This window comes from Triturus cristatus, chromosome 6 (genome assembly GCF_964204655.1).
Source record: "Triturus cristatus chromosome 6, aTriCri1.1, whole genome shotgun sequence".
In the NCBI taxonomy this organism is placed as follows: Eukaryota; Metazoa; Chordata; class Amphibia; order Caudata; family Salamandridae; genus Triturus; species Triturus cristatus.
In genome coordinates, this window is record NC_140589.1 from 152,923,610 (window position 1) to 152,946,392 (window position 22,783).

The 22,783-nt window shown below is 43.2% G+C and overlaps 1 protein-coding gene across 2 annotated transcripts in view; it reads right to left on the minus strand.

Annotated features, from left to right (window-relative positions):
- Positions 1–10,228, minus strand: part of ENAH (ENAH actin regulator) — a 668,777-nt gene extending 658,549 nt beyond the window's left edge. The window contains exon 1 of one of the 2 annotated variants that reach the window (XM_085610395.1): positions 9,632–10,228. In XM_085610395.1, the coding sequence (XP_085466521.1) occupies positions 9,632–9,636 (5 nt within the window). In that variant the 5' untranslated portion in view covers positions 9,637–10,228. The remainder of the gene's footprint in view (positions 1–9,631) is intronic. The other variant, XM_085610392.1, reaches the window with a different exon arrangement.
- Positions 10,229–22,783: the final 12,555 nt, after the last annotated feature.

The following is a 22,783-nucleotide window of genomic DNA, read 5'->3' on the forward strand; positions in this document are numbered from 1 at the left end:
TCTACATGGAGCAGCTCTGCCTGACGATCTAGCTATAGATGACATCACCACAGAGTTCAATTGTGCAAATGTACAACCACATGAGGCACGGAGTCAAACTTCCTGCATGCTCCTATTCACATAGATCACCAGCAATGGAAGCCTTTGCAGAATCTGGCAAGCACCTACCATACCATGCGACTGAACTTCAGTGCAAACACCAAACCAAGGCGGCAGACCAGAACACATGAGCAAGAACAGAGATTGTCTTTCTGGTCATTCTTCACGTGAATGGGCCAATAATGTATTAACTGTCAATAGTTTATGCTCGTTAGAACTGAATGATACATCATCTAAGTAACAATGTGTGTACTCTTGCCACAGGATAGACATTCTACAAAACCCAATCTCACAGAAAAACAAACATAGCGAAAACATGTCAGACGGAAGGCAAATAACAGTTCAGTTAAAGTGCCCACATTTTAACAAAACAATATCTGGGATTTGCAACACAATAGGAATGCCAGCTGTCACTACTCTAAACAGCACAAACTACTAAAAACAATCATTACAAGCACACTGGAACCAATTTTACAGATCATTGCAGACATGCCCAACAGAGTTTGTGGGGAGGGGGGGGGGGAATTACAGTGAACATCACCAAATCCAGACTACTTACTAAAATTACTAGGCAAAGAACATCCCAGAGAACTGGGGAAGAAAAGCAACAAAACCTTTGGCGATATATGTCTCCAACAAAAAAAAAAAAAAAAAAAAAAATTCATAAATGCACCACTTGTTGAATAAAACACGATCCCCAACCATCCAACATGGCAACATGTGATCTCTAGCGATGAACCTCCGTGCTAAACATTTACTTTACTCAATGGGAACAATACAGTCTTAGGGACGGACCAGATCACAATACAAGATTCAGTCATGGGGCTTGAGCAATGCCTTACTATAAATAGAGATCAATAAAGTGAGTTCTTTAAAGCACTGAGAGGCTGCAGTCAGTCGCATAAAGTGCCGCACACACACACAAAGGTTACTAGCTATCAAGTAGGTTAAACGTGCACACCCTTTGATTGCTTTTTCCTCACTGCTAAATGACAGAAGTGTTTTTTGCCAATGAACACGGGTGAGCAACATAATCCTTAAGAGAACATTATTGGGTTCAACTTTAGGAGGAGAAGAATAAAGAAAGAGGATGACCGCAAGCAAGAAAATGAGCTTGTGTATTGTTGACGGGTGCTACTGGGAACAGGAACATCCAACAACATGGCGTATATTGGCTCTCTTGATGCAGGTTGGGAGCTCTGCCCAATGTGTTTTGCTCCATGTTCGGATGCGGCTTACCAAAGCTGAAAACACTGTTCTAAGCACAGAAATACCAGACTATATAGCACATTTTTCTTCTGGTGGATTTAAGTAAGGTGTTTGTCCAATTGGTTCTGCATGTTCTGTGGTGTCGCGATCTTGACTTTTTAGTAGCGAGCACTTTCTTCACTCACGTGCTTAAGGGCATCTACTTAAAGAAAGATAGAGGGTCAGTGGAGAATTTAATGGCATGGTGAGCAGAGATGTAAGGCAGAAAGGCCTTAGGAAAAAAAAAATGGATAAATAACTCCCACCTTCACAAGGCTCCTCAGTCCCATCTCCAATTAAGAGTCAGCAAGAAAGAAAGTTTCATCTCAAGTGCATATTTCTGCATGCACAATATACCTTCTTCACAGGGAGATGACCTGCTATTCTTTCATTGACTGCTTAGCACAGCAGAGTACAGTAGGCTCCGAGAGTGGCCCTAAGGTGCAGGCAGCATTGTTCTTTAGCCTCCCTCAGTCCTGCAATCATTCTGCCAGACATGAAAAGACGATAAAGATGGGAGAAGGCTTCCAAACTTGTGCCTCCTGCCCGTCATTACATTTGAGTAGGTTGCATCACTCCAGCTCCGGAGCGGACGGCACACATTCCAGTGCACTAGTAGCAAGCAGGTGGAGGTGGGCGGCTGGGAGCTACACAAAGTTAGTGGGATGTGTACGCCGAGATACAAACCACAGTTTTACCAATGCTCAGGATGATCAGTGATCTATCAAAGTTTGAATATGGCTATCTGAAACTCGATGTTACGGTTTTAAGTTCTAAACTTGTCTGGACAGCTCAGCTTTCTGCAGTTCATGTTAAAACGAGGCATCAAATGTGGTCCAGAAGCCGACATCTGCTGGTCACAAGTCTGAATCTTCCTAGCCTTTTGGGCAGTAAGCCGAGCACCATTAAACTGAATAATAAACTGCCAAATACCGGTATGAAGCACAATATAATGGAAAGCCATTTAGATTGGACGCTGAAAGTGCCTAGACTTGCATCGGACTTGTGGCAGAAATAACAGACAATAAAATGACTGACTTTCAGGTCTCATAAAAAAATAAAAAAAATAAAGCAGTTTGGCGTTTCTCCCGACATGGCGATTAATTTTGAGAGAGCATGGATAAAAAAAAAAAAGAAAATCTGTTAGATGATTCAAAACAAACCATGTATCTTGACTTTTGCACACCACGTTTATCGCACCCCATGGGTAAGCAAGGTCTGTGCAGTCCCCATTCCCAGAGCAGGCGCCGGGCCGGAATGAAATAACTGAGAAGCATTAGCGGGCTCGAAGAGGTGTCACATGTTTGGAGTCACTCGGCCATTAAACCTCATGACTCACCAGCGCAGGCATGCTGTAATGCTCCATGCAGCCAGTCTGCAGTGCCGCTGCTATATTTTTAGGTCACTCCCTGGTGGCAGGATAGTAAAGACAGTTTCCATTCACAGATTGGTTTAAATCTTGACTGCAGCTTCCCTGTAAAGTTGCGGAACACATGAGACAAGACAGGCAGGCTTGATACAAAACGAGAAACCCGACATACAAATTGAGCAGACGGGTGGTTGCACCCACCAAGGTATAATATCGCTGACTTAGTTAACGCTTTCGTTGCAGAATAGCACCACGAATAAACAACTCATGTTAGCTTTGTCGGTGTGGTGTGTTTCTGAATATCAGAGGACTGAGCACAGGCTACCGACAAGGACAGCATGCCAGACATGCATAATGGGGTAGCTAAAAAAAGCTAACTGTACAGAATTTTACAGGATGATGGACCAGAAGGCAGAAGCCATGCAAGGTTAAAGGCTCCCCTGGGTGCATGTCTAAGACTGTGTTCTGGCTAAGATCTGCCTGACCCTGAGAAGGAACATGCTGCAGTTTTCAGAAAGAATCATTGTCACTCGCCTGTTCTCCAAGCAGAGATCACAAACTGGAAGAAATGCATGCGATAGAGCATGTGTTTACACGCTTGTCGCTTCCTTGAAGTGGAAAACTCCTGACAAGATCTCCAGCAGGGACAGTCTGCTGATACCGCTTTCATTTCACCAGCTCTTAAGATGACCTCAATGCTGCTAGTGCTTAATTCAATTAATCTTGGCCAGCTGTAAATATTGTTGCCATTTCCGTTCGTTCTGGGATCCATATTTTCAACAGTGGACCGAACTAACCTTCTATTTATGGTTATGCGAAGTAATTGCAGCTAAAAGATAACATGTTCTGGTACTGAATGTATTATGACAAGCCAATATATCGGTAGTCACATCTTTTCCACACTACAATACTGAAAAATTACACAATGGTATTCAGTTGCAGCTAGCCTAAGCAATATATTGTATTAATCTGCCCACAACTGTCCTTCAAAGTATAGCACCTTCAAGGAAAGCCTTTCCCGTTTAATAGACAGTTTTCAAATTTTGCTTTGTCTTCAAAATAAGTATACTTACAAATGACAGGTTAAGGGGGAAAATATTTCACCCTCAAAATCCTGGGCAGAACTAGACATATAGTAATGTTGCTGTTAACTATTTAAAGTCCGTTTAACTACTTTAAAGAGAACTTAACAGGTCAACTATCTGTGTCTTCGGAGTGTGGTCGAAAATGTGATAGACCCACTTTGGTAACCTACAGCAAGCAACAGAAGCTACACCTAGGGATTTATGTGGGATGAAAAACGCTGGAAGTCCCTAAATGTGGCATGGTCTATGTATTTATGGGTGTGGCTTAAACATGTAAATTATATGTGTGAGTCCCACAGTGTATCACCCAACTTGTAGCTTGGTTCTTCTCTAGCTTTCAGTTAATGTATTCAAATATATAATCACAACTGACATGCATCTAAAACCGTAATGAGACCTCGAACCATGGCTAGGTTACATTTGCGCAAGATCAATATTAATGTAAATGGAAGGTAAGGTAACAGAATGCTCAAGGGAACAATGAGGGAAACAGCTACTTTTGATCCCAAAATCCTCAGTTACACAAGGTAACTGACGATAAACATAAAAGCAATGGGTTGTTCCCGAGCAAGAAAAAAAAAAAAAAAAAAATCAGCGTCCAATATAAAAGTAACAATTATGTAAGAACAGAGTCCAATCCGTATATATAAGGAATATTCTTCTTTCTTGTCTCGGTTGTCAGGGTCTCGTATTTTACAAACAGACCAGGGATGTTTGCAGCCAACACGTGTTTCGTCTTAGGGCATGTGGCCCAAACGACTTCCTCAGGGCATAAAAAGTATATACTCTGCTTAAATAACATGTGATACAAAGGTATTCGTTGCGAGTAGAATGAATATTTCGGTCAGTATTCATCAACAGTAAAATTACAAAGCCAAATATCGAAAAGTAAATAAAAAAAAACTTTTTTTTACCCGCACCTGATTCTAGAACTTCACCGGAGTACTCTCCGCTCACCAGATTACTCATTGCTTCGTTGAAACCATACGCTGACTGGGTCATACTCCTGGAGTCACACCTGAGCTTTTATTTACTTTTCAGATATTTGGCTTTGCAATTTTACTGTTGATGAATACTGACCGAAATATTCATCCTACTCGCGACGAATACCTTTGTATCACATGTTATTTAAGCAGAGTATATACTTTTTATGCCCTGAGGAAGTCGTTTGGGCCACTTGCCCTAAGACGAAACACGTGTTAGCTGCAAACATCCTTGGTCTGTTTGTAAAATACGAGACCCTGACAACCAAGACAATAAAGAAGAATATTGCTTATATATACACGGATTGGACTCTGTTCTTACATAATTTTTACTTTTATATTGGACACTGATTTTTTCTTGCTCGGGAACAACCCATTGCTTTTATGCATCTAAAACCGGTCAGGTCTATGGTTGTAGGCAGTAAAAAAAAAAAAAAAAAAAAAAAAAAGTGTAACAATGATTTTGGTGTAAATAATCAGGCATCGAGAATCCTACTCACCAACTCGCTATGCCGGGTCACATTTTTTCATGGCGAGCTATTTGTGGGACCCACTGACCTGTGCTGGCAAACGGGTGTTCTGTTCATTCGTGTGAATGAACAATATTGATGCCTTTCCATCTTTGAATGAATCAATGAATGAACAATACTGATGCCTTTACATCTTTATCTTGTCACATTTGCTGTGTGTTCAAAGACAGATCAAATGTTAGCTTATGTCTTCCTACAAACTGTCTTCCTTTTATCCTGGAGATTGGGGTTTGCTTTCCTTTCTTGAACTGAAAAGTTAGAGGGTTTTGTATAGTGAACTGCTGGGTACTGAGTCTGAAATAAAAAGGCTGTTGGATGTTTTTCTAACAGACAACATTTAAATAGCTTGTAAATGAACCATAAAATGTTTCTAAATACATTTCAGTAGTTGGGAAAGCATATTTTTTTTCAAAATTCGGAATGGTGATGGGAACAGATTTTAAAAGGATGAAAAACTAGAACACTTCACTTGATGAAGTGCAAATGATAAATATTTGCTGAAACCCAATTTCCATACATTGTTTGTACGCTGTATAATTTTAACAGTAAAAGTGCATTTGTGCTAACGTCTGTGCCCATTTCAATAGAAAACGTGGTCTGTAAATGAAAGTACACTACCACATCATGATTTTATTAAAAGTGAGTTTTAAAACTTGAACTAGGACACCCTCGCTGCCCCAACCCGGATGACAATGTAGTTAGTAGAGGCAAGTCAGGGATCATGTGTAACCTATGTGTCGGATAGATTCTTACTGCATATGGAGAAATGGTTTTGTCTATTAAATCAAACAAAAGACATGCTGAACTCATGTAAAAGTGCTCTCAAATGTGATAACGAAGGGAAAAAAAAATTCGCTGAAATAAAACATATTTGCCCAGGGTCACACAAGTTGAGACCAGTGTATGGGTCACGCACTTTTCAGATAGGTCGAGTAGATTAACCTATCCACTAGACCTGCAGGTCTGGTAACATTTTTATGATTTTTCAAGACCTGATAACATAGAAAATGTTTTATATTCTGTAATTGTAAGCTGTAAATTAAACACTTCTGATGTCTATGAAACAGGTCAGACAGTCTCAAACCCTCCTGTTATGTTCACTCATACATCCTTTCCAATCCACGTCTTGTCCATCTGCATATCTTGTATCTTATTTCTTTCCTCTTCAGCAACCTCGTTTCACTCTCTCCTGAATGCACTCCCTCAATTCGCCGACCTCCAAACACACAACGTTGCCACTCCCCTGAAAACAATTGCATTTTCTTTTACTTATGCCGTGTCAATATTTTGACAACTGTGTACCTCGTTAACACACTTTTGCACAAAAATCACAACTGGAACTGGAGTGTGTGACCATTGTTATGTGGACTGTGAAGAGAGGCCAAGGATTGGATGACCAGGAAGTCTGAATATGTTGATGACCCGACACACATAATGAGAACCTCGCACTGCCTTCAGCATCAACCCCAGAGAGCCAATCGTGGCCTTTCATACACTTCAATACGACGCTGTTCAAAGCATGCATTAAACAAAAGTAATATGCTACAAGCAAACAAAATAATGCAAAAGCGCAACACCTTGGAATAAGCTAACACTTTTAATGAATACAAGATTAAGTAAAATAAAAAGTAAGCAGGAACTAAACCGCTCACGTTGATTACCGTAACTTTTTTTTTTTTTTTTAAACACATTCATTGTTCAGAAATCAATAGGTGTTTTTGCCATTACAATTAAGGACATGAGTATAGTGCCTCCTGCAGGGACTCGTTTCAAAGTTCATTTTTAATTACTGCTAGGTCTGAGAAGCGGAAGGACGCACCCCACGTAAAACCCTGGGTTCACTTCGGCAATAGACCTGCCATTAAAATAATCTTCAAAAGTGTACATTAGGAGCTACTTTGAAGAAGAAAAAAAAAGCTGCAGACCAAGCGCTCGAACTAGCAGCCACGGCAGCATGGACCCTAGCAGCTGATGAACAACCAGCGCAGTCAGGCAGCGGGAGAAGGCATGCGACACAACAGCTGCTGAAAGAACAGGGGAGCGCTTGTCACGAGCTCCACAGACTAATACTGCTGCCGGTGAGCTTCGTTTACCAAAAATATCCTTCCAAACTGTCTAACAACGTGCCACGGTCCTTGAAAAATGCATATCGCGCAACCACTTATTAAAAAACAAACTATAAAGTTGGGCTTGGTCGTACGGGTAACTTAAATGAGGAGTAATCATAAACCTAAAGTGTTTACATCTTGCTGACTCTGGTAAACAAAACTACGATTTAAAATTATCAGAAATAAGCCTGGAACTTTAAGTACTGCATGCGGCACAGCAGGACAGACTGGAATTCTGACCAATTAAGGCGGAGTTAGGGCTCCCTGTGCCCAAGGCCATCTATCTCATCAACCTTGGCCCTTGGACAAAAAAAAAAAAAATCCAACTTTAAGATTAAAGCTAGTTATTGAGCAATGGTGAGGTAATGTGTGACAGGAAAGGAGCCTACCCTGTGAATCATATCTATACATGGTTACATTCTAAACGACTTGTCCATTAATCTTCTATACAAAGGTTGACCCCAAGTCCAAGCGCGCATGAAAATACATAATGCGGAAAGTGCAATTTTCTGTAACCCTCCTCCAGCCCCACTTGGCCATATGCCTCACGTGAAAGGCTGGGGCCTGCAGCAAGGTTGGCAAATCATAAATGCAGCAACAGAGCCTGAGAGCAAGCAGGATCCCAGGGCACATTCCTCACGGAGTCTTGCACCAAAATCCAAGAGCAGGTTTTGCTCATAAAACAGCTATGGGAACATCCCCCGTGAATCAGAAGCGATGCTCCGCCAGGTATCAGCCTCCATCTCGCACAATAATAACGAGAGAAAAACAGAATTTCTCCCTTCCACCTCCACCCACCAAGTTATCGCAGCCCTGCAGGGGAAGGCTGGGGGGTTGCGAGGGTTTTCCAGGGCGATGAAGGGGTTTTCTGCTTCGTGCGTATCGATTGCGAACGGAAAGGGTTGAAAAACAGCGGCAGCTGCTGCAATGCAACAAACCAGACACAGCAGCGAAAATACCGGGCTCTCGAAGGTGCCCACACAAGCTACCGCAGCTCTCGGTGATCGGTTTAATAATAACACCAAAAACCCTCATGGTGGTTTCACTTACTCGGAGGGCGATTTTTCAAACGGGTTGGAGGGTATTCTGCTGCCAGAAGAAATAGAATCTTACCTAACTGGAGGAGCTGCAACAGCCCCAAGGAAGCATGTTTAAGTATGTGCTTCTATGTAACGCTTTGAGCACAGAATGAGGGCGTAGATGGGTCACGATACACCCCCCCCTCCAATTATTACTAATCTACCCTGTATTGGCTCCATTTGGGTAACTCCATCCTGAGAACGTACCCTTATTTCGGAATACGTTTCCCAAACCCGAGCTATCTGCTGCGCCCATTTAATGCGAATCGAAAACCCAAATCATGTTTTAAAAAAGATACAAGGCTGGCAACATACTTTTTAAGCCGGACCGTAAACAGATAGGCCCGTCTTCTTGCTGCCACCATCTCACAACTTGTTGGCCCAATTGATACATTCAATTCCCATTAACAATTAATGGAACCACACACTGTCAACCCAACATTATTCCTTGAAAGACCAGATGCATGTTCTATTCGAGAGCCCAAAAAAACACCGTCACCTGGGGCTTCGGGGACACTTTTCTATGCACAGCCAGTGGTTATATACAAAACTCTCATCTGTGGCTACTTTGGTGGGTAAAGTCCCCTTCTACACTACGCCCCCTTTAACAGTGGAGAAATGCAAAGCCGAGACATACAGAAAAGCCAGCAGCATAGATATGTGAAATAAAATGTCAGAAACACATGCGATGAACCTACTGGAAAGCACAGGGTAAGGCAAGTGATCAGGTGTGGTGGCTGCCTGGCAGGAGTGGAGACAGCATCACCTGGATTTTTTTCATATTAGCTTTATGTTAATGTACGATGGGCTATAAGATCCACCTCAATAACCAGAAACACTACCAGCACCCACACCCAGTGCATTTACACCCACGTTCACGCACCGCACCTTTATTGTATTTGCCCTTCAACCAGGTAAATATGAAAAAGAAACCCTGATGCAGGGACTGCGGGTGACAGGCGAATCATTATACAAAGTTAAATTAACCCGTGCACGGCTCACAGCAAGGGGGTCAGGGGTCCTCCTGCACGCAGCATTAAAACGAGGAATAGTCAGTTTTTTTTTCTTCAATGGAAGCCTAAATATAGCGGCGCAGCGCGGCATCTCCTTGGTGACCGGCGGCTCCTCACCTCATCGTGGCCGCTGCTGGGAGTCCGGGCGGGGGCGGCGGGTCCTCTGGAGTCCAACCCAGGGTGTCGGGGGTCCCGGGCGCCGCGCAACTACCAGGCGGGGGCAGCCCCGGGGGGCCCGGGCCATTAACCGGCTGCAGGGGGCGGTGGAGTGCGGGGCACCGGCGTGCAGCTGTGTCCCGGCGGGCTGGGGCTCGCGCTCCTCGGGCTCTCGTGTCCTGCCCCCGCGGCGGCCTCCTCCTCCTGCCACCGGCTGTCTCGGCTCGTGCTCTCTCTCTCCTATCGGGCTCCGCGAAGCCAAAGAAATACCGTTAGCGGCCGCCAGCAGGGGGCTGCGCGCGCTCACCGATGGATGGAGAGGCGGGGGCGCGCCCGCAGCTCCGTGGGATGGAGAGGAGCGGGGGCGCGCACAGCCGAAGGGATGGGTAGAGGGAAAGTGGGAAAGAGGGGGCGCGCCGACGGTCCCAGGGGACGGGCTGATAAGTGGGGGTGACTGTCGCGAGCGTGCAAAGTCCAAAGGGGGACGCTCTCAGACTAGGGGGTTGGACAGCGTCGAGGGCGCGCACAACTTCTTCCACCTAGGGCTGGGAATTGGGATGGGTGAAGTCCAAGAAGTAGCTGGAAGGATAGAGGGGCTGAGCAAGGAGACGGGTCGCTCGGTGTGTGCGCACGCGGCGGCCATCTTAAAGTAATTCGAATATGTTGGGTGAGTTAAAATAGTTACCCAGAAACGGGAGAATTTTTTGTTTGTGCCAATCTAATGAAAGCGTGTATTCTTTTAAGTAAACTTTAGACACGTAGCTGTGTTTTTTTATTACAAGTATTGTTTTAAATTAACTGGTAATCCAAAATGAATAACAAAAGTGACACCTTTACGTTGTTAAAATGGCTACATGTTAATATGGATTAAATGCGGGAAATACAAGCGTCATCGTTAATCCAAATACAAGCTCATGCGAAGGTAAAGAAGTATGGTCATTCCAAGATGGCGGCTTACGTCCAATGAAGGCTTAAGCACCTCACTCTGTCCCTGAAAGTAGTTTGGGGACAACACTTGCATAAACTCTTTCAACGGTTGGGTGTGGGGAAATTTGATGGGTATCGGGGATACAGCCTTTTGGAATAGCACGTACATGAATGACATACCTGTTTTCCTAAACCACCCCATTTAAGAAACATGCATGGAAGTTTAGAAATTCAACAACTCTGGTATTTAAATGGAATGAATAGTCTTAAGCTTCAAAACACCAGTGGTAAATATCAGTATCTACCACAAATGTTGCCCAGTTACCTCATATGGCTGCAGGCCCTGCTCCAGCGGGTACGTCTTAGGCATGAAACTAGGATACGTCGCATCCAAACAAAGTTTTACCACTTCACCTAAATAGTGAAATGAACACTGTATTCCAAAGGTGGATGGGTTTCAAAGCAAAGTAGTATTTCCTTGAGAAGGGCAGCTTTTTGTCCTTGCCATAATAATCACCCCATTCCATTTTCAGTCTATTAGACTGGTTGGAAACGCAGAAGCAGCAGACACAGCTTTTAAACCTAGCTTCCCATTTGACCATATTGTGAACCCTTAAACAGTCACTTTTAATCATTTTCATCTGATCGCTTTTTGGCCAGATTGGGAGAATTTAGTATCAATGTAAAAGTTGCAAAAAATGTGTGTTTAAAAATGGACTGCATAATATCTGTAGGACGGGAGAACCACACCGTCTTATAGAATATTCCATAAAAAGCAATATGATGGTAAATGTATAGCCTTTCCAACAAGTAGAAGCGCACTGCAGTCTCATGTCTACTTCTTGAACAAACTGTTTGAACCTGGGCATATCATACTCTTCCTGTGACTCTGTCTACTGATATGACAATATGTGGAGCCTTAATCACAAGAAACTTTACCTGGACGCCGCCGACTGGGTGAGCTGGGAGAACGCCGACTCGTCTTGTGGCCTCCCCGTGTCCCTGGAGGGATTGACCGCCATACCGCCAGTTAACAACTTGCAGCACCCGCTTCGCGGGTGCCGCTGCGCGGCATTTGGTGTGGGGTTGAGGCTGCAGGGGTGCCGGAGAGTGCCCGGAACGAGGACGGAATAACTGCGGGAGGTATCAGAGGGCGCGTGCTGCAGGGACTCTCTAGACCAGGAGTCCCTGCGCTGCACAGGTGTGCACGGCCGCACCCCCAGCAAGACACGCCCCCGGCCGCAACGCCACCTTTAAGAACAGCGTTCCTCCGCATAGCGGGACGCGAGCGGGACGCCGAGCGAAGCCCGGGCAAAGGGCGGGCCCTCTGTGGCCCTCAGAGGCCAGAAGAGGCTGGACTGGGCCACAAACCCTAGTCGGTTATACTTGGCTCCCCTGTGCTTTTACTGATAGGATTATAGGCCATGAACTGTCGCGAAACCAGAAGTATGGCCGCTGTAGGAGCTAAAAAACTTACCGGAACCTTGGATGATTTTTTCACCCGCACTCATGCGCTAATTGACGAGGGTATAACATTAATGGATAGGAGAGTGTCCCAAGACCTGGCCATGGCCAAACGATCCTCCTTGGGCCTTATTGCACAGGCACAGACACCCAACACTGATTCTCGGACAGATATACAGGCCCTAGTACATAGTACTGGAGAGACCAGGGATCTTGATGCCTCAAACACTTTACAGGACCTGGAGGCTTCTCCTAACCTTCATTTCCTATCAGAACGTGGAGTGCAACAAAGTGAGTCAAATACCTCTAACAATATATCCGTTACAAAAGAAAGGGGTCGGACAGAAGGGGCTATCCCTAAGCAAATTCGAAAAACTAATAAACCATCCATTCATAAAGGAAAGAAGGTTCGAATTCCCCCTAACCTCCCTAACATGGATAAATTGCCAGTAGCTTTACCCAGTTCCACAGAGGGACCGCATGTTATCAAGAGTGGCTTACCCCTGAGCCTTCCAGACGATACTATTATCGACCAAAGCCTGGAGGAAATCCTGGAGTTGACTGGAGAAGTTGGTAATTCAGTAAAATCTCCATTACAGGAGGGCTATGGTTCAAGCATGAGTAACACCACTATTTTTAATATGTTAAAAGTATTGCTGGAACCCTTAGAGGCTAGACTACGCTGCCTGGAAACTGTCCTAAAAAACATACATAAGGATATAAGTGCCCCTAGTTTTACCTTGAATAACAAAATTGCCCAGGTTACTATTCCAGCTAAAAAGGCCAATAAGCCTGCGGTGGCTGTTAACAGATCGCTGGAGACTATAAAAGTGGCCCCCAAGAATTCCAGTAACACTACAAACCAGGTTGGCACCACAATAAAGGCCCCCAGAACTGACCAAACTCAGAAAACAGATCAATCTCTGACAACAACTAAAATCAATTCAACCGCTCAGGCTACATTAAGTGATCGATTATCACAGCCTTTAAACTTTGATGCACCCGACAGAGCCAAGGGCATGGCCCGTAGAAACATTCACCTTCCCCCTGATGCCTGCCCCTACGTGATTATTCTCACTGGTGTCACTGAAATCTCTCCATCAGAAGTAGAATCGTATCAGGCCCTTAAAAATAAAGTATGTTACTGGCTATCCAAAAACTATCCCCTCCCGCCAAATATACCGTGCAATATCCTAATGATTGAGAGAGCTCCGTGGGTGGGAGGCAACAGAAAAAACCTTCAAGGGGACTGTGTAGTGGTCACTTTCGAGAATACTGAGGTTGTAGAGTTCATTTGTAGTAGTGGATCCCCTAGATTCCAGACGAGTACGGTGGCTGCTAGACCTCTGTCTTATTTTTATCTCCCACAAAATCAAGCTGACAATCGATGGAGTTGGTTAAAAGGACCCCATGACAGTAAATTTAGACAGAGACTCAATCCTCCCTGGGAGATACAACCCCTTGGGTGGGAGGAGGGGTGGAATGCGGGATGGAACCAGGTAAGGAGCAGAAGAGGTAGACCGCGTCAAGGCGGCCCTCTTGTTGGTCCACATTACAGCCAACCCTATCATTACCAACAGTTTACAAATGGTCTAGATAATCCCTTGCACTTTCCAATAGCCAATCGTTTTGAATGCCTGTCAACCACAGATTGGGTTGACTGACAAACACAGAGCTCGGAATTTGGACGGAGCTTCCAGATTATCCCTACTCAACCAAGTAAGGTTGTTGCTACGGAGGACTCGACTAAATTAAACCTTTCTCATACGCCCGATAAAGACCCAGTGGAGGGTGATCGCCGGGGTGCGCTTACCCCTCTTAACGCAGATTCACCATATTGTAAATTTCTCACCTGGAACGTGGCGGGTTTAAATGTAAAGGCTCTAGACCCCATATGGCAAGGGTTTGTAAAACAATATGACGTCCTGGCAATCCAAGAAACATGGGATACCACTACAAGTTTCTCATTGGATGGTTTCTGTAGTTTTTCTACTCCAGCAGTCCCAGGAGCAAGAGGGAGAGCAAAGGGTGGCCTACTCACACTATGTTCTCTGGACTTAGTGGGGGTTTTTAAAAAATTAGATTCCGCACCCATGAACACGTTAGTTGTGGAGTGGACTTTATCTGATACTAAAATTTTCTTGCTCATTAATTTTTATAATTCCAAGGAGGTTTCTTATGCGAATGAGCATTTGACCTCTTTGTTAGACTTCCTGTCAGTCTATAGACAAGATTGCAGTTCCGCCCCAGAGATGGTAATCCTGGGTGATTTTAACATTCATCCTTGTGAGGGAGACTGTTTTAACGATAGATATGGGGGCTTACCGACCGAGGGCATTCCCCATTTTGAACATACAAATGAGGCTGAGTGCCTCGAGACTTTCCTTGCGAACTTAAATCTATTTGAAATTGAGCAGGGCAAAAATGAACCCAGAGCCCCAACTTTTATAGGGAGAGACGCCAACACCGTCATAGACTATATTTTTGTATCATCCGGGGTCCTGTCAAAGGCACGTGAGTATAGGGTTGTTACTGCTAGTTTCAGTGATCATCACCCCGTCCTCTTAATGCTGGACCTAGACTGTTTCCGGATTAGTAGATTGACAAGTGTGGCAGCTCCAAATGTTTTGACAACTAAGGACCAGGGAAGGCGTCTTAAGTGGGGGATGATCGTCCCTGAGCAATTCTTCCAAACATTAGCCCAAGAGGCGGAGGCTAACTTGGTAGTGTGCTTAGATCCAACTGCCCTTGGCTCTGACGTTATGGCTGCGTATGAGGAAATATGTACAAGGATCTCTAAGAACTTGGAGCCAAGGCCAGGCGCACTAAGGAACAAGAAGATTTTTAAATGGTTTAACAAGGATTGTTCGCTAAAACACAGTGCCTTGTTGAAAGCATTAAAACATAAACCCAGAGACAGGCCCTTAGTGACTAACCTAAGGAAGGAATACAAAATTGCAGTCACCAATCGCAAAACCCAAATTAAGGAGGAAGCTTGGGATAGTTTACTATCCATTGATGTATTGAGAGATAGCAAAAAGTTTTGGGCCTTGGTGAACCAGCCTTTTTTCTCCAAGGATGGGAAAACTGATATGGACTGTGTGATCGAAGATGGAAGATGGCTAGGCCACTTTAAACAGATTTATGAATCCACAGCATTAACTTCACCAGTCAGTGCCCATGTTACACCTCACCTGAAGTTTAATACCACTGAGGTTGAGAGGGCGATTAAAGACACAAGTAAACACAAGGCCCCGGGTCCTGATGGGGTCCCCGCAGATCTCTACATCCAGTATCCGCAATTTTGGTCAAAAATATTAACCAATGTATTTAATGCGATACCTGCAGCTGGTTTTCCTTCCTCCTGGTCTACCTCTATTATTGTGCCCATTTTTAAGAAAGGGAATAGGGGGGACCCTGCCTGCTATAGACCAATCTCCCTGTTGGACTCTGCCGTTAAGATCTTGGGCAGAGTCATCTTGCAAAGAATGGGGGATTGGCTAGTGGAGAGCGGGACCCTCTCGGATCTACAGTACGGTTTCAGAGCACATAGAGGGACCATGGACCAATGTTTAAACCTTCACCTTATCATTAGCAAATACACTGTGGCGAAGGGGGGGCTTCTTTATTTGGGATTTATGGACTTATCTTCTGCTTTCGATTTGGTAAACCGTTCAAAACTTTGGATTATTTTGCGAGACTTGGGTTTGGACAGCACTTTGGTTAACTTTTTGCACGACCTTCACCAAAATTTGTCCGCCTCGGTTAGGGTAACAAGGGAAGGAAGATGCACGACAAAGTTTAGGTCAGGGAGAGGGGTCAGACAAGGCTGCATTCTGGCCCCTCTCCTCTTCACACTGTATATTAACTCCTTGGGGAAATCCCTGAATTCAGCTACCTTGGACATACCGCGTATGGGGGGGCTACCTATTCCGGTCCTCCGATACGCGGACGACGCCGTTCTTATAGCTCGGACTGGTACGGGCCTGCAAAGATTATTAGATCATTTTGGTGGTTTCATGGAAGACTTGGACCTAAAGATCAACACTGCTAAATCCCATGTTATGGTTACAGGCTCACGGAGGAAAAATATGAAGGTTAGGTCCTTCAGCTGTAACAATTCTCCAATCTCGAGGGTACCCTTTTTTTGTTACTTAGGAGTCACTTTTGATGAGAAAGGAACTTGGGGTGCCCAACTGAAGTTAAAGGAGAATGGCGTAAGCAGATCTACCACAGCTCTTATGCATTTTGCTAAAAGATTGGGTTCGAGACCGATGGAAGCCATGACTCGTATTTATAGAGCCAAATGTGTGGCAATTGCATCCTATGGGGCAGATATTTGGGGCTACGTTTCAGCCCCAGGCATCCAAATCGTAGAAAACAACTTTATACGAGCCTTGTTATCACTCCCGAAATCATCCCCCACATATTCAATTCATAACGAAATAGGCTTGGGTTATGTCACTGATCTCTTAAAAATGTCCCCACTGTTATGTTGGATTAAAACTTGGACAAACGAGGAGATTACATTGAACCACTGCATTCTCAAAGATTGTATGACTTTGGATAAAGCAGATAGCATACCGTGGCTAGCGTATGTTAGAGCGGCATGCGCTAGGCTAGGACGCCCGGATATGTACTCTTTTCCACAGAATCTTAAAAAAGAAGATGTAAGGTGGGTCAAGCAGCACTTTCGAAATATGTTGGAAGCTGAGAGGGAAACGGTTGAGCTTTGTAAACCAATGGTAAGATCATTTTACCAACTTTCGTCGTCTTTGGCCATGGAACCTTATTTAAAATATGTTACCAAACCATATCATCGTTTTCTACTCATAAGGTTCAGGTTCAACCTGATACATCTTGTGCTTGGCTCGTATACAAAGTGGGGCATCCCAGAAGATTCCCCACCCTGCACCTGCGATTTCTTCTCTACACAGGATACTCTGCACCTAGTTATGCTTTGTGAACATTATTTGGTGGCCCGTAAAAAATTTCTTTTCCCCATCCTGAAAGACTTAAACTTTGCTCAGGTACGGCCGGCTCTATTATATTTACAGATTTTGAACTCGGTACAGGTCACATATGGTGTAGCGTGTTTTTTGGTAGCAGCCGCTAGAAAAAAGAAAACCAGTCTGGCCCCAAAGATCAACCACCAAACCTGACACTTGTAAATATGGTACTCCTTATATCTCTGATACGTTTCTTTTATTTAGGATTTGCAATCACTTTTTAATCTGTTTTATTGAATTTTAACCTTGTTTTATGTATTTTGTACTGCTTTTATGGTTTTTAGTAACCGAATAAAGTTCTTTGACTGACTGACTGACTGACAATATGTCGCATGGTAGTCATTCATTCATTCAGTGCTGTTTATATGCAAATGGCTGAATTTGCATCTATAGCTGGACTTGCTCCTGAAGCTGCATTGTGCCTACCACCCCTGTGCTGCAGCTCCTCCATCACAACCACCTATAGGTACTTTCTCTACAACTAAATACGAGTGAGAGTTCATTGTTCTTTCAGAAAGTTAAAAGTAGAGGGGAACCAAAATGTGAGACAATGGGCTGTCTACAGTGCCTCTGTGGCAGCTGAATAGAAGCCATGATTGCATGATACACCTTTAAAATGTTAGAAGCTTGCCTACCCTAGAAGAGTTGTCTAAGGTTATTCATTGACAGGTGGCATGCTACATCGAGGGATAGCGCATGGTTGGAAAAATTGTAATTTTGTAGTGTGGCTTGTGAGTGAAGAATTGTGGTGGCTTGCATGATTGATGAGAGGGGTGCTCTTAGACTGCTTAGGGCACAGCGCATGAGCATGGAGTGAAGGAAAGATGAATGAGTCAGTGATAGAACATGTGCACTTGAGCTTATAACTGTGTCTGTTGTTGTTATGCATGTAGCCTATATTACATGTCTTTTGGTGCCTTTCGCAATAAGTAGTGGAATGCATGCCATGCGTTGTTGCATTCGTATAGCTGTGATCGAGGCATGATTTGCAACAAAGTAGTGTGAGAGGTAGTTGTACATGTGGATTTGCTTTATTTCCAATTCATAGCAAAAGCTTTGGTTCTTGATTGCATGTGAGAGGTCGAGTAACAACCACAGTTACGCCCTGGCTTGTAGGCAGCCAAGGTAAATAATCTTTGAAGTCCACCCATAATTTATAGATGACAGGCATGTACTAGATCCATGCACCTACAGAGAATAACATAAAAGGTGGTTTAATTGGTTAACACAGGGGGTGACAGAGTAGGAAACCACAGGTATGTGCACAGCCACAGTGAAGGCTATTTAGAGCAGACTATTTAGAGGTATCAGAGACCAGCACCTAGGCATGCACTCAATAAAGGCAGCCATGGTAAATCATCTGCAGGGCTGTCCAGAAACAACAAAGTAGCAACCCACAAGCACACACTGGATATATTCAGCTATGGTAACATGCTGCAGGCAATTTTCCACTTATTATTGGTTGGTGTTAATTTATTCCTGGTACGCTGTTGAGTTTCTGGAGTGTGTGTTATTTTCAAGATGTAGTATTTTCGGTGCCAATACATTAATAGTGTTATTCCTATGTAACATACTTCCTATGTTGAATAAAGTCTGCTATGTCCATGATTTGCTTCCGGAAATTCTGCTGGAATTTACCACTCCAACACACCATTGTAATCCTCAGTATTGTAAGCGAGTCGTTTCGACTTTAATTAAGAGGAAAATATAAAGGGGCGATGGAGAAGACTAAGTGCAATTATAATTGGAGTGAAATTGCATTACACTTAGGTGCTTGGATATCAGTCAAGAAATACCCACCGCTTTAGTCAGTTATGCACAATCTCAAAATGCTTTTTACATATGCTGCACTGCAATTTCACACTCTTCTAAGACAGTGCCCTTCCAGGTGTAGCATGCTACTCGTGTTCTAGTGTGCTTCTGCTTCCTGGTTTAAAGTGCAATGTAAATGTACTTGCACTATAGTACTGCAAAGTAGTTCACATTGAAGTGCCCAAAATCGCTTAGACAGACTTTAAGTTCATAACAGGGCCAGAAGGCTCATCTGGAAGAGACACATTCATATCAAATCCACCGTAAAAGCGCTGTATTGGCTCCCAGTTGACTTCTTGATTAAAATAAAAATCGCATGCTCCATGCACATGGCATTCTGATAAATGCTCATAATCTAACACTGTACTTTATACCATTGAGAAATCTAACACTGTGTATCTTACAGATCATGTGCAGGAGGAATCTCGGATATAGGACAAGAACCCTAGCACTACACAGGCACTAATACTAGAATTGACTTGCTTCACGTATTGGCACACAACTCAACTACTTGTTGTTTAGGAAGATCCCAGAAAAACTTTTCAAACAAGCCTATGACTGAAAACTGAGACTGGGTATGCTGCAACCACGTGGATCCAGATGACAAGCACCAACTACTCACAATCCAGAAAGAACAGTTTGACTCACAACTAACTTTCATAATCACAGCACATCCTTCAAAGCCTTCAACAAGATACTTTCAGCACATCTCAACTCCTACTACCCCTGAGGATATTTACAACCAGGGTTTCCATGCCAGAAGTTATGGATCATGCCATTTATCCAAACCATTTTGTAGGACAATGCCTCTTTTTGTATAACCAGCTCCAATTTTTCTCGACTAATGTTGCTGTTTTTTGGAGTCTGCACTGGGACACTGCTAACCAGCCCCCAGCCAATGTGATCTGACCCCTAAAATATGAGTTGGTTACACTCCCGATTGGAATATTTAGCTTACATATAAGTCCCTAGTGTATGGTACAAAAGTGTACCAGTTATGTATGTTAATTGTCTCTAGTGACTGCTTCACATATTATGCCACCACTAAAGTGACCATGCTAAGCATGTCTCCAGGTCTGCCCCTGCGGTCTGGGTAGGCAGTTTTAAAAAACTGCCAATTCGACTTGTCAAAATAAACCCTTTAGTAGGCCTAATCCTTCCTTTTCAATACTTATAAGTTACCCGTATATAAGGCCCTACATGCCCATAGCGGAGGGTGCATGGTATTTAAAAAGCAGGGCTGGATATATTTATGTTTTACATGTCCTGGCTGTAAAAAATCTCCAAAGTCGTTTTTCAGTGTTGTAAGGTTGGCGTTCCCATATGAATACACTGGGTTATATTATAACATCTTATAATGCTTAATTTAATTTGGGAATACCTAGAAAAATGATTCAAGGGATCATTTTATTGATAATTTAAAATCCAATTTAATTGCCAAGTCAGATTTTGGATGACTAGTTTGAAAATAATTGACACTTTTAGAAAGTTGGCAGGGTATGCTCAGACGTGAGTCCCTTGCTCACTTTGCCACTGGATTCAAGCAAGCCTGGCTGAAGACGGCTGAAATGCCAGAAACCGGTCCTAGGAAGCTTGTTTCCGGTCCAGGGAAGGCATGGCTTGGCAGTTCGGGCTGGTTAGTTAGGAAAAGGTACCCCCTTTAAAGTACTATTTAAGGTCAGGGATCAGGGGGAGAAAGACACTGTAAACAAAGACTAATAAGTATCCCTCTTGACCTCTATTTCTTTTACTTAACAATTGATTTTGTGTGGGTTCACATGAAAAGGAGACAGACAATTGTATATGGGCATTTCAACTCATGTGTTTATTTTTTATTTTTTATATGAATTATTTTTAAGATATTTACTTGCTCATATACATTTTTCTATTTACATACATTCTATACAAATATCATCTTATTCCTAAACACACCTTATACAGTGATATTTTGAATTACTGTGCTTGTTTCATATTATCAACAATATACTTGAAGATATAAGCAAATACTCATTATAAAAAACCTCTCTCCTGTGATTTGAGAGAAATCCCCACAGCAATCACTCCTCTGTTCATACCACATGCATTTCACTATCATACAACACATTCACACTACACCCCAGATATGCACCATCGATGTAGCTGGACTAGCCAGAGCTGGGCTAATTACTCAACCCTTAGATTATGGTGCCAATTACTAGGGTGTGACACTCTGTCTTGGTCGACGCACGTTTCGGTGGATCTAATTTCTTTTCTTGCCACCTTCTTCAGGACCTTTTTGTTTGCGAATTTATCGCGGGCAAAGATGAGGGGATTAATATTCTGTAAAACAATTGGATAATATCAGCGATTAATTTCATACATTTATGTGTCCCACAGGAGAATACTGGCTTAATTCTCCAATAGCTACAATTAAAAACCAAGAATTTACACTTCTGTCAAGCTTACTGGCGTGCCTGTAACTACATAGCTCTCTGCAAGATTGAAAGTAGTATGTAGTAGGAGATCAGAGAGTAGAAAGATTAGATAAGAGTGATATATACTGCAGGTAAACGTCATTTAAACAAATGAATATTTTCTCTCTCTCTGCGGACCTGTGTCCTATATTACAAGTCTTACTGTGGTTTCCATGTTCTCTTGTGCGTGGGCATAAAAAAGAAACGGACTCACAACTACCTGTATTTTAGTATTGTGCACGTAGTGAGAGTTTTCCCCACAGTCGATGTTGCTGATGACGTTCTTCTCCTTAGCAATGTAATCAATACTGCAAGAAGATATTGTGTTATTATTATTCCATGTTCTGCTACTTCTATAGAAACCCTCTCCATTCAACTTGTGAGTAATTTAGCTATTTTGTAAATACCTTTGTAAGACCGTGTTGCGATCCTAAGAGTCAGTTGCACATTTCCTCATGTGTTTGTTTGGTTCGTATTTTCGCTTTGCTTTTTCCAAGCCTTTCTCGTAGTGTTGGTGGCTCGCTAGCCCCTAGGGGCTACTCATGGAGCTGTGAAATCTGGTTAGGGTTTAGATAAGAATAGTTAGCAATTTTAGGTCTTGTTATTATGCATGCTTCGTAGTTATGATTTTCGTGCGATTACCTCCACAGGCGTTTGTTAAGGAACAACGTGGTATTGGTCTATTCCGTTTGTCTTTTAGTCGCGTAGTACGGTGAACGGGTTGGCTGATATCAATCTTCTTTAGTGCTCTAGTAGATAAGAGGATATTTTTGGTATATACATTCTGATGAGCTATAGCACATATTCATACGACCGCTAATTCTTTTTTTATATTTTTTATCATTTTAGTCCTCACTATTGTTATAGAGGTCTCCTTGAATATTCTTGTCACACTAATATCTGCGACTATCATGCATTTACTGTGAACTGACCGCTATAAAGTTTTAAATCCTGCGTGCTTTAATTGATATTGATACCCTCCACTGAAGATTTATTAGTACATGCATGGAAGTTAACTAGAATACTAAGTCAGCTAGAGCAAGCTTAAATCTACCTGACTCCCAAGGGTACTAGAGTTATATTATTCCCAACACGGTGCCTTACCTGTCGGCAATTTCATATTCTCCTTCAGCAACTCGCTACGCAGACTTCGGCCTCCAGTGTGGTGGCCGTAAAGTTCTTCCCTTTTAAAGCGGTGCGGGCTTTCTAATTGCGAGCAGCTGTGATGTAAAGTCACATGTTCTCCTGCGCGCCAACGTACATCCCGCCCCAAATACCTTTGTTACTATCGGTTCCATCTTGGAAGGGTAATCGCTGAGCTTGCTTAAATGGAATGAATCATTTATTATGCCCGTTTTGCGATTAAGATTATCTGCGAAGACTCCGGGGATTTGTCATCCAGTTTATAAGATGTTCCCGCACCAGTGGCTGGCAAATAATGTATAATG